Source organism: Vigna umbellata, chromosome 2 (assembly GCF_029865625.1).
Source record: "Vigna umbellata cultivar VRB3 chromosome 2, Vumbellata_1.0, whole genome shotgun sequence".
In the NCBI taxonomy this organism is placed as follows: Eukaryota; Viridiplantae; Streptophyta; class Magnoliopsida; order Fabales; family Fabaceae; genus Vigna; species Vigna umbellata.
Window position 1 is genome coordinate 12707692 of NC_142166.1, and position 12715 is coordinate 12720406.

The 12715-nt window shown below is 36.6% G+C and overlaps 2 protein-coding genes across 2 annotated transcripts; both read left to right on the plus strand.

Annotated features, from left to right (window-relative positions):
* Positions 1-3873: 3873 nt before the first annotated feature.
* On the plus strand, positions 3874-5050 carry LOC148203449 (transcription factor MYB35-like). Its single transcript, XM_088105636.1, has 3 exons — positions 3874-4040; positions 4127-4256; positions 4328-5050. The coding sequence occupies exons 1-3, from the start codon at positions 3911-3913 to the stop codon at positions 5025-5027; spliced, it is 960 nt and encodes a 319-aa protein (XP_087961762.1). The 5' UTR covers positions 3874-3910; the 3' UTR covers positions 5028-5050.
* Positions 5051-5697: 647 nt separating this feature from the next.
* Positions 5698-8257, plus strand: LOC124825751 (uncharacterized). Its single transcript, XM_047298449.2, has 4 exons — positions 5698-6153; positions 6254-6367; positions 6689-6979; positions 7938-8257. Exons 1-4 carry the CDS (start codon positions 5713-5715, stop codon positions 8136-8138), a joined length of 1047 nt encoding a protein of 348 aa, XP_047154405.2. The 5' UTR covers positions 5698-5712; the 3' UTR covers positions 8139-8257.
* The last annotated feature ends 4458 nt before the right edge of the window (positions 8258-12715 follow it).

Consider the following 12715-nt stretch of genomic DNA (forward strand, 5'->3'; position numbering starts at 1 on the left):
TTCTTAACAAAGTCTTAACATCTTTTAATCTATTTTCTTCCAAAATTAATTCTATGGAACTATTTTCTAGAGTTGTTAATTTGAATCACTTCACAAGATGACCTGGTCCTAATCCACATGGATTGAAGTAAACAATGTCCACAGGGCCAAAAAATTTCAAATTGGAAAAGTTCACATGATCGCCCTCAAAAGCTTTATGGGTTAGGATCAATAAATAGACATTTTTTAAAACATAAAGAACTATACCGTATGCCCGTACAGGAAATTGAGAGATCGCCCAACCCGAGAATAAGGCGATTGAGTGATCCTAAATCCTATGCAACCTTAAGCACAGTCTCTAATCAAGTTTACTAGTAAGTCTTAATTATTAGGTATTGGACCGAGATTATAGTTGTGCTAATCATAAGCCTATCTCGAAACCTATAAATATAAGTACGAGATAAGGAGGTGGGTGATCTAATTTATTACAAATTTAATATTTTAGTGTGACACCCGATCAATTAGATTACTGACTTGAGCGTCGAAGTGCCTTTAACAGGTACCCGTATGTACGGTTTGAAGGAAAAACATTGAGGACATAGAAGAATTAGACTAAGTATACTCAAGATAACATAAACTGACCATAAGAAAAGTGTAAATGAGTGTTTGATAGGGATACTCGACCTCACACTCGAAACAAAAACATTAATATTTTAAAATATATTATTTTGGACTTTCAATTCACATTGGTTCATCTCGATCTTTGGCTTAAATCAACTAGTATCGACCTAGGGTCCGGACTGGCCATGTCTTGGCCTTTGGTCGGACTAGCCATTCTCGAACTTCGACATAGGCCAACCTATCTTGACCTTTGGATTGAGCTGACTCACCGATAAGACTCGTCTTGAATTTTGGTTTGGGATGGTCTGTCTCGACCTTTGCCCCGTTTTGACTTGTCTAAACCTTTTACTAGGCTCGAGTCGTCTTGATTTAGGCCATTGTCAACCTATTTTGACCTCCGAAGCAAGAGTGCTTATCTTGAACTTGGGCTTAGGTCAACCCGTCTTGACTTTAAGCCTCACGTTACCTGTCTCAACCATAGGCTCGAAGCAACCCATCTCAACCTTCATCTTAGACTAACCTGTCTTAACCTTCAGCCTAAGACGAATCATGTTGATCTTTGGCCTAGGCTTGGCTGTCTCGACCTTCGGCTCAAGAGATCTCGTCTCGACTTTCGGCTTGTGATATCCCATATTGGCCTTTGACTCGACACGATCCGTCTTGACCTTCGGTTTGGGATGGAACATCTCGACCATTGGCCCAAAATGATTCGTCTCAACCTTCTTGCAGGGTGGTCCATCTTAAATATTTGGCTCAAGTTTGACTATCTCGACCTTTGGCTCAGGCTGATCTGTTTGGGCCTTCGGTCCAAGTTAGGTTGTCTTGACCTTCGATTAGGACCAACTCGTCTCGATTTTCAACATGGACTAACCTGTTTTGACCTTCAGCTTGAGATGATCCGTCCCAAATTTTGGTCTATCTCAACCTTAGACTTGGGTTGGCCCGCCTCGACCTTTGACTTGAGACAATTTGTCTCGACTTTTGATTTGGAATGGTCCAACTTGACCTTCGGCCCGAGAGGACTAGTCTCGATCTTTGGCTTGATTCGTCAATCTTGACCTTTGGCTTGGACGAGCCATTCTCAACCTTTGGTTTAAACCGACTCGTCTTGACCTTTGATCTAGAACAATCTGTTTCGACCTTCGATTCAGGGCAGTCCATTTTGATTTTTGACATCGATCGACTTGTCTCAAATTTTGAACCGACCAAAATGATCTATCTCAATCTTTGGTTAGGACTGACCTTTCTTAACCTTTGACTCAAAATAGCTCGATTCGACCCTTGATTCATACTGAAAATATTCTTTTAAAAATTAATTAAAATTTTGTAGTGAAGTAAAACTTTCATTGACTTTACTTTTAACTATCCTTAATAAAGTGTTTTGTGGATTGGATTTTCTTTTACTCTTTTTAATTTGATGACCCTTAAAAAAACTTATTTAAAGATCTATTAGAATTAACTTCACAATCAAATTCACAACTTTATAATTTACTATACATTCTTAACAAAGCGTTTGTTGGTCATAATACAACAATCTCAAACTATTGTTGTAGTAGACTATTAGAAATTGTGACAATAGAAAAAAATTTGTTGGGACAAAGATAGAGAAATAAGAAAATAAGAAGTGGAAATTAGTGATGATATACTTTGAATTGAAATTTTGAAAATCAAATCTATTTCTAGATTTTTAATATTTCAAAAGCTTAGTATTAACGATCAACCAATCATATTCATTTAACTATTGATTTGAGGAATATTAATGTTTACTTTAAGAATTTCAAAAACCTAAAATTAATCTTTTATATTTTTCATTATTAGAAAAAATGAAGGCAGACAGATGTATGTGTTCTCAATCTTTTAGTAAGCAGATTACTTTTTGTAAGTGTTTAAATATTAACTGTTTATTAGTCTACACATTTTACTACCTATTTTACCTTTATCAACATAAAATATTTTATTATTTTTCCTTTTGAAATTGAAATAGTTATTGATAATAAAAACCATTTGCACAATAAAAGAATTAATTATAATAAAATTATAAAACTTGTTTATTTTTATAATTATTTTTGTAGAAATTATCTTATATTTTAATACTATTTTTTTATTTCAGTAATTAAAAATTATTTTATAATTTAATAATATATTTTATTTAAAGAATTATTGATTTGAAAATATTTTTTTTATAATAAAGAAAAAGTGGACAGCACCTGTGTTTCCAATCATAATAATAATAAAAAAAAGTAATAATAAGTAAGTAGATTATTTCTCTTGCATATTTAATTTTAGCCATTTATCCTATGTTCAAAAGCACTATGATAGACAATGCTGCCCCCTTCTGTATTTATAGTAGCTTTATACTTTGAACTCAAACTCTTCTTCATTAGGATTCCTAGTTTTTTTACACTAGTTAATCTCTAATAAACAATGAACAAAAGAGACTCGGACATTATCTCAACGTAATCTAATTAATCTAATTGATCTAATTGAATTCTCAACCAAATTTAAATCAATCTACACTTTGAAGAAAACAATTTTATCTTATATATCAACCTTTGATATGTAGTCCATCTTTCAAAAACCTAAAGTCAACCATCATCCAAACATATTCATTTATAAATATTAATATTTATTTGAACTATCGGTTGCATTCATTTAAATCATAATCTAATTTTAAACTATAAGGAATTTGAAAACCTAAAATTAAGAATAAAACCAAATAGTATCCTTATCTAAGGTCCTTGAATGCTGAAACTATTTCAACTAATAATTTGAAAAGCATTAATATTTGTTTAGTTGTATAACATTCTCATGCTTGGATTGATTTAAATTAAAGATTGGTTACACATCACTCGGAATACAGTTGGAAAGTTGTATTAATTCTATCAATATAATTAGTTGAATACTCTCATAAAACTTGTATCAACCATAATTTAATCAAGTTGAACCAAATAATTCACCGGATTCAAACCTGATCTTAAAAATGCATTCGGTACAAGCATGTAAGTAATATTGTTGTGCTGCAAAGTGGTGTTCTTTATTTCATCTCTCTTCTGAAGTTTGTTGTGAATGATAACAATCATCATGCAAATTAAGTTTAATTCATAACAATGTTTCATGCATTCCTTGCCTCCATAGTTGTGTTACCTTTAAACCCATCTCCTCCATTCTCTCTTTCCTCGCAAAGAGTGTTTGCAGAACACAGTTATTTGAAGCTGCACGACACATCTCTCAATCTCTATTTCCTTCTCTTATGTCATTTTCTTTTTTCTTTCATATGCTTTTTTAAAACCCTTGGATCATAATAAAAGACATGGTGAGGTCTCCCTGTGAAAAAGTCAATGTCAAAAGGGGTGTGTGGGCCACAGAAGAAGACACAAAGAAGCTTGCATTTGGTTCCAAGCATGGATCTGGTAACTGGACTTCTGTCCCCAGGAAAACAAGTTAGACAACTTTATTTTTTAAACTTCCAAAGCTCAATTTTTGCACTTCCTTACTTAAAGTTTTGCATTTGGGGACATCATTTCAGGGCTCAAGAGGTGTGGAAAGAGTTGTAGGCTTAGATGGAGTAACTGCCTTAGGAATGATCTTAAGCACGACAATTTCACAACCCAAGAAGAAGATCTAATCATTAAGCTTCACGCAGCCATAGGTAGCAGGTGAATATTGTGGCCTAATTCTTCAACTGCTCTTGCTTCTCTGCTTTTTTTTCTGAATCATTTTGTGACAGGTGGTCTATAATAGCCCAACAGCTTCCTGGGAGAACAGACAATGATGTAAAGATCTACTGGAACACAAAGCTGAAAAAGAAACTCTCTGAAATGGGGATTGATCCTGTTACCCACAAGCCCTTTTCTAAACTCATTGCTGACTATGGAAACATCGGGGGTTGCCAGAAACCAAGTACCAGAATAGGGTCTATCAATAAAGACTTCAAGAGCGCAATGATGCTAAAATCAGAACCCCATCAAACCATGCCACAAGGATCTACAAATATAAATGACCAAGAAACCACTAGAAACAACTTTTTATTCAACAGAGCTCATGGTGATAATCTCTCAATGGACTTTGAGAATGAGATGATCTCAGGATCTGTGTTAGGGGAAGATCGTTTGTCAAAAACTTCATCCCCTTCTACTCCTTCTACTTGTTCCACTTCAGCTTTTAGTTGGAATGACTTCCTTCTTCTAGAAGATGATTTTACACCACTTGACTACCAGGAAACAGACACCCTGGTTTCAAAGGAGAATGTGGTGACCATACAGAGTTGGAATAGCAAAGAGGTGAAGTCACAGCATGCCTCGGGTAGTAGTGACTTCCAATTTTCATCATCCTCTCACACTTCATTCATAGAAGCCATGCTTGATCAAGAAAATGAAATGTTTCTGAGTTTTCCACACCTTATGGAGGAACCATCCAACTTGAGTTAAATTTTCAAATAATAATTCCCCAATGTCGAAACGCATCTACCTTATCTTGCTTGTATTCTGGACTACCATGTTACTGCTTTTGTTCTTTCTTGCCTTCAAGCAAACATCATACATCAAGTCTCACCATGAATCTTCTACCATGGGAATGATTAGTAGTATTTTTCATTTTCCCCATCATGTGTATTGCTACTATTTTTCACTACTGTTTAATTATAACGACATCTCAATTATAAATAAAATAATATATATATATATATATATATATTTGTATAAAAGTGTGTAAGAAAAATAAAAAATATACAAATATTTAATTACATTCTCTGTTTACGTATTTTTAAAAATATATAAATTAAAGAAGACCATGATATTGTAAGAAAAATTATATATGAAAAGACTAGACAACATTATTGTCAACTTCATTGTTTTTTTCTAACAAAAAATTTAGTCATTTATATTATAGTTTGTAATATATTTGATTTGATTTATAAAATGCTTGGTGTTACCCAATAATGACGAAATCAATTGAAAAGGATGACGTATATAAAAATTACGTTAAATTTACGAAGTGATAGCTATAAAAAGATGATACCGAAGATGAATGTTAGTTAATCCAAACAAAAATAAAATTGAAATATTTAAAATTCTTTAGGAAACCTATATAAGAACCCAAATTGTGTTGCCAAAAATGAACGAAATCCAAAAGGAGTCAAGAATGGTGGCAATCTCACTGTACAGAGGGAACCTTCACCGAGTACCGGAAGTGCCTCGCCGATGGCCTATGCCAGCCCCCAAAATCTCTCTCAAAGACTTCAAATGTCTTCTCGCTCGCCGTTCCAAGGCACTATCTCGCCTTCAAGCCTCCAACCCTAACCCTAACAACACTCTCCCCGACGACTCCCATCTTCAACCACCTCCCGACGCCGCCGTCACCGTTGCTCACGCCGAGGGCCCTTCCGCCGTCTCCCAAGAAGACGAAGATCGCAAAGAACCGCTACTGGTCGCCGTCAGTTCTGCCAAAAGACCGCTCGGCGAATCGGATTCGCCTGTCGATGCAATGATTGCTGAGGCTTCCGAGAAAAAACCGTTTGACGGTGCTGACCTTTCGACGGAAAAACAGATTGAGCCGGTAACCGGTTTTGGATTTTTTTTTTCTATTTTTCGTAAATCGTTTATTGTAATTTTGCGTTGTTTGTTTGCGATTGTCACGTGTTTGTAATTTTGGCTAGGTCACTGACAATGTTGATCTGCCTGACGAAAAGGCGAAAAGGAAAAAGGAAATTGAGGAGAAGTTGCACGGCTTGAATGAGAATAAACATAACCTGGTGTTGGTATTGAAGCAGGTAAATGATACTGCATAACTGACACTAGTTTGTATCGACGTATTGATCTTCCTTGATTTCCGTCTGATATAGAATATGTTTTGAAAGTCTGAGACTTTTAATTGTTGAATGATAAAATGTCTGAAATGTTTTTTTTTTTGTGTGCAGAGGGTTTGGTATTAATTAGCGAAGGTGTTATTTGTTTTGGTTTTTGTTGTGTTTATGTCCATGTCTTTTCCTGCAATGTCAAGTGTCATGTTGAAACCCTAGTCAAAATTCAAAACCATGATTGTGTCTGTGTGTATCCCTTGCATGTTGTGAATGATAATTTGGTCTTGGCAGATATTGAATGCGGAGGAGGAGTTTAAGAGACGAAATAGTATGCAAATGGCTGGGATGCGTGGTCCTTCGGGTCCAGTTCAAGGGGATGGAACCAACGATACTGGATCCATGATTAGGCACATGCCCCCTAGATTGGGATCGGAGGGAAATCTTGCTGGTGATGTGGATGGTGGTGACGGGGATGATTTAGCTAACCATACCATGCATTCTCGCCACATACTTCGGCCAAGTAGCATGTCACCTTCGTCAGAATCTCCTCTTCGGAGGACCCCTAGTGTTCAACAAAATGCGGTAACGTATATTAGCTATTTCAGTTAATTCATGTTGTTGATGTGCTTCGGATTGTATAACTGTCTTGTGGTTGGATCTATGATCTGTTTTGGTGGAATGAATCTGTGATTAATTATATATGTTATAGAGTGCATGTAGGAGTAGGACGGTCAAGAATGGCATGCTAGTTCGAGTTATATGTGCTTGAAATTTTGATATTAGTTTGCGGAAGTAAGTTATTCCTTTGTTTGGTTATTTTGCAATAAAGCAGCGGGAAAAAAAATGGGTCCATACTTACTAAATTGCAATGCATTCCATTCTTTCAATTTTAAACAATCCAAACAATAGAATCTAATACCATTACTTCCAGCTCACTTCATTTCATCATTCTAACATAGCGTAACTAAAGCCAAATTATAACGGAACCTTGAATGTTGCGCACTTGAACTAGCCTCATTGCACTAGTTACTGACTCAGTTTTGAGAAGGGTTGAATCAAGTAAATATTAGGTTGAACCTAATTTGTTGAATTTTATAAACTGCAATTTACAGATTTTAAATTGAATTTAGGGTCTTGTTTCATGTACTTTGTTGTTCGATACTTTTTATGGTTATGATTCTAAGAACTAGCTTGTATTTGTATTGAATATAATCGTACACTTGCAATCTTGTAGAGTCTAGGCTGCATTCATGTCACTCTTTTTCTTAACTCTTCAATCTATTCTTTCTCTCTGTTTTAGCTAATTACTTAGAGTATCTATAATGCAAGAGTCTTATAAAAAACCAATAAGGTTCTTAATAGCTTGATGTATGCATACACATATATGTTCTGCAAATGAGATAAATTATGCTTTAGTAGTTATGCTGTGTTAAGAAGCTGAATATACGAGTAAAGGTCAAGCCCGAATCCATAAGTAGAATACTTCCTTGAATTGCCCTGTTTTCTTTTGACGTACTTAGTTGTTACCTTTTCTATGAAGATTTCGAATCCTTCTCGAGCAAATTTGGGAGCTGCTGGAAGTCCATCACGCTTTGCTCTCTCAGGTCATCAGGGAAATCCAGCGAATCTACCACAAGTGTCAGTGTCAGGAACTAGTTACATTGCATCATCCCCTTCCCCAGCGGCATCTGGTGGCACTTCTGTTTTCAGAGATGCTCGACAGCCAAGTCCTTGGAAGTAGAAGGTTTTGGTTTTTATCATTGGTCATATGTTATCAATCGAAATTTCTATACTCTGATTTTATGTATATAATTTTCTTAATGAGTAATGATAAGAAGACCTCTGTTTCTGTGCGGAGAATTCTATGCATTTTTTTTTAACTGCCTAGCAGGCTGGTTCTTTATCTTGCTGTTTCTCGAGCAGGATTTTCTAGTCATAATCTACTTGTCCTCTAAAAAACATTGAAACATGAATGTTGCTGACTTGTCATACAGGTTTAGGTTGTCATTAGGAACATTGCTGAAATATCCTGGGTTTATGGTGATTATTTCTGCACTCTTTTTCGGTTCAATTGACCCTTTTTTGGTTTGGAAAAAAGTTGTTTTTCATTAAATAAAGGTATACATTTTATAATTAAAATAAATTTAGTTTTGTCGATTTCCTTGTTGTTCAAGCTTTTAAAATATTATTTTCTATTCAATTAATTGAGAATTTATGATCCATTTGATAAGTGAAATGATTTAAAAGCTCAATAGTCATAAATTAGTGAGTGAAATATTTTTTTAGTTTTTGAACTTTAATAGAAAATTAGAATTCGTTTATGTTGGAAACTTTGACACATTTTAGTTTTTAAACTTTAAAAATAAATTAATATAGTCTTTCTAATCTAATTATGTTAAAAAACATTATATGGCAAACTTGTTTTAGGTTGTCGCAACCGGAATCGCGACGGGACGACGATCCAAATAGAAAACGGGTTTTGAAAAGAGATTTGGAGTCGCCACCATAGTTTATTATGGAAAACTATGGAAAAACCTCAAAACGATAAAGCACGGTCCACGAAAACCAAAGATTGGGTTCGCGAGTCGGTTAAGCGTGGGGAAGGTGTTAGCACCCCACAACGCCTGCCCTAAGGCAGTACCTTTAACTAAATGCACGAATATGATGTGGTTTTTCAAAATGTTTAATTATCCCCTAAAATAAAATTCTAAATAAACAAAACATATTTTTTAGTTTTTTGGGCCCGACAAGGATTGACCTTGCTCCTACGTATTCTCATTCAAAATGAGAAATCAGGGTTACGTAGTTCTAGCTGAGAGATTACTTGTAGCTGGGAATATTTTAGTATTTTTAATAAAGAAGGAAAAGGTTTTCTAGCACAAGGGCTACGCGAGCGGTCGCACGTGTGCTTAAACCTTTTCAAATATTTTTTGTAATTTTTATGGAGAATGAAACAAACAAGTCTAACCGATATAAATAAAACAAAAGCGTGTGGACTATCATAAAGGGGTTACATGCAATAAAAAACTAACTAATAAAAAGAAAACAAAAGCATAAAAGTAAAGCAAGAGAAAAGCCCAACATGAATAGGGGTACAGAAATAAAAACCAGAGGTGTGGAGTGAAATTGAGGCTCTTTAATTTGGACCAAAACCCTTTTCTCCAACTTTGTATTTGGGTGTAAGGACGAAATTTGGGGGTGCCATTGGGTATTTGCTTGTCTGGCCCAAAGCCTCTTTTCGTTCCCACATCAGAAATCCTAAGACCTAAAGTCTCTCTCCCAAACGAGCCAGCCAAAGGAGGGACGTGCCTCGTCCTCCAACGCACATGCGCCGCCGCCTCCATCGAAATCGGCCACCGCGCCACCACCTCTTCCAGTCTTGGCGTCGGCGGCAACCCCAAACGCCATCGGAACCGTTTCCAACCGCAGCGCCACTGCCTTTCTCTCTCGTCTCTCTTCGAAAATGGCAACCCGAGAATAGAAGCAACAATTGAAAAACTTAATGCACTGGAATCATATTTTAATGCAAGAAAAATGCTTGAACCAATTAAATGCAGGGGAGGAATCAATTGCAATTATCCTATTAAAACATGCAACTATTAAACTAGAGAAATAAAGTGGGTATTGTGGTCTGGAAGCACCAATGCACATCCATCACCATGCGCTCTCCAAAACAAAAATGCTTTCTCTTCTTCCAACGTGCAGCTGCCCCTTTCTCCATCATCAATCACCGTCCTCTCCTTCTAGCAAAATGAGGCAAACCTTTTTCTCTTTCAATCCATCACCGTGCTCTCCGCACACGCTTCACTCAAGTTTCATGAAGCAAATGAAATAAAAATAAATCGGCAATGAGTAATCAGCAATATAAAACTAAAGTAGAGCTTTTCCTAACACCGTAACATCATTCACATCTTTTTCTTCAAAAATAAAAACGTTCCAGCAGGCCAAGACACCACTCAAAATGACTCATCCCCTTGTGCTCTCCGCTCCAGCTCTATGTGCGGCTGGAGTCCCCTCTCTAAAAGCTACCTTGGCAGCTTCTAAATCCAAAATATTGGAATATGCGTGACCCATTTCATGCTGAATGAAAGCAAAATATTGGAATGTGCTACAGGTGGCGGCAGGGTCATCCTCCACGTCTCTCCTTCCAAAGTCCAGGACCTACTTCCATTTCCACATGCTGCTGCTGCTTCCAGCCAAAATCAAATGTGCATTCTCTCTTCAACCGTAGCCTTCCATATCTCCCTCTCCGTTCTTCCTTTTTTCTTTCTCTACCTTACATCACTCTAAAAACCTCCTGGTTCTCTTCATTCAAAACAGCGTTTCAGCCAAAGAAAAGTTCAAAAACCAAAAGCCTAAAAACCAAAGACCGAGAGAGTGATGGGAGATGTTACAGGGATGGGTGATGAAGGTGTCCCCTTGGGTGGTCCCCTTTTTAATTCAATGCTCAATCCCTTATATATGGTGGCTGCTCCCCCACGAGACCACATCATGTGCCCTACTTAAATTCAAGAAATGAATGCCCTCTGCCTCATTTTCGGTGATCGCTGGACCTACCTCCCAAGCTGCTGGACTTGTGTGGGACTCTGGACACTCACCAAAATCCTTGTTGCTGGACCGTGTGAAGGCTGGACTTGTTTTCAAGCATCTTGCTGTATGTAGCAAGTATATGTTGCCCATGGGCTGTAACATGCTGCTGGAAGTAACTCTTTAATTTGTTGGACGTGGCAGCTTTCTCTTTGCTATTACTGGGTCGTGGGCTTCTCATTCTCTGGCTTCAAAGACATGGCAGTCACTCTTTTAAAAGCCCATAAATTCCTTCAACTCGTGACACCATGTGCTTTTTATTCCCCACGCAAAAATATCCTAATCCTACATCATGAAGCACTCTCACAGTCGTAACCTAGTGTGCCTTTAATTTCTCATGTACCATTTTTCCAAGAAATAAAATCCAATCCATCACCGTGCAGCACCTCTCCAATTTAAACACCATACTTTTTTCTTTCCCCTTTTTTTTTACCCCCCCTTTTTTTTTTTGTTTTTTTTTTCATTTTTTTCTTTCTTTCTTCTTTCTTCTTTTTATTTTGCTTTTCTTCTTTTCTTCTCTTTTATATATTTTTTTTTAGAAAAGACTAAATAAAATACAGTGAAATAAACTAATATAATAATATAAAACGAAATAATGTATATAGTAAAATAAAATTAAACTAAAGAAATAAAATAATAAAATAACATAAAATAAAAATAAAAGAAAATAAAATAAGGCAAAATAAAAAGAGACTCATTATTTAGTCAATCCGGACGAAATTGGGTGTTGACAACTGCCCCTCTTTACTTAGCTATTACTGGATAATATGAAAAGTTGATATTTTTGTATTATCAGAGTAAAAGCTAAGTAAAGAAAGAAACACTAATTTCGTCTGGATTTCCAAAAGAGAAAGATGGAAGAATAAAAAACTTATCCAAGCAGATACGATAATTGAATTCAAAGAAAAGTGTCAAAATCAGAGGGCCAAAATCAGAGAACAGAAACCTGGATTTGACCATTGCCTCGCAGAGGGCCAAACTCACAGAACAGAAATTTAAATCCGACCATTGCCATGCAGAGGGCCGATAACAGCAAACTAAAACCTGGATTTGACCATTGCCTCGCAGAGGGCCAAACTCATAGAACAAAAATTTAAATTCGACCATTGCCATGCAGAGGGCCGATAACAGCAAACTAAAACCTGGATTTGACCATTGCCTCGCAGAGGGCCAAACTCACAGAACAAAAATTTAAAACCGACCATTGCCACGCAGAGGGCCGATAACAGAAAACTAAAACCTGGATTTGACCATTGCCTCGCAGAGGGCCAAACTCACAGAACAGAAATTTAAATCCGACCATTGCCATGCAAAGGGCCGATAACAGAAAACTAAAACCTGGATTTGACCATTGCCTCGCAGAGGGCCAAACTCACATAACAGAAATTTAAAATCTGACCATTGCCATGCAGAGGGCCGATAACAGAAAATTAAAACCTGGATTTGACCATTGCCTCGCAGAGGGCCAAACTCACAGAACGAAAATTTAAATCCGACCATTGCCACGCAGAGGGCCGATAACAGAAAACTAAAACCTGGATTTGACCATTGCCTCGCAGAGGGCCAAACTCACAGAACAGAAATTTAAAATCTGACCATTGCCACGCAGAGGGCCGATAACAGAAAACTAAAACCTGGATTTGACCATTGCCTCGCAGAGGGCCAAACTCACAGAACAGAAATTTAAAATCTGACCATTGCCATGCAGAGGGCCGATAACAGAAAATTAAA

What these genes read in the sequence shown, in the direction of transcription:
- LOC148203449 (XM_088105636.1), top strand. Translation starts at nt 3,911, where the DNA reads ATGGTGAGGTCTCCCTGTGAAAAAGTCAATGTCAAAAGGGGTGTGTGG. An exon ending in TTCTGTCCCCAGGAAAACAA is followed by an intron (nt 4,041 to 4,126) that starts GTTAGACAACTT and finishes ACATCATTTCAG; the next exon opens with GGCTCAAGAGGTGTGGAAAG. An exon ending in CACGCAGCCATAGGTAGCAG is followed by an intron (nt 4,257 to 4,327) that starts GTGAATATTGTG and finishes ATTTTGTGACAG; the next exon opens with GTGGTCTATAATAGCCCAAC.
- LOC124825751 (XM_047298449.2), top strand. Translation starts at nt 5,713, where the DNA reads ATGAACGAAATCCAAAAGGAGTCAAGAATGGTGGCAATCTCACTGTAC. An exon ending in TGGTGTTGGTATTGAAGCAG is followed by an intron (nt 6,368 to 6,688) that starts GTAAATGATACT and finishes TGGTCTTGGCAG; the next exon opens with ATATTGAATGCGGAGGAGGA. An exon ending in CTAGTGTTCAACAAAATGCG is followed by an intron (nt 6,980 to 7,937) that starts GTAACGTATATT and finishes TTTTCTATGAAG; the next exon opens with ATTTCGAATCCTTCTCGAGC.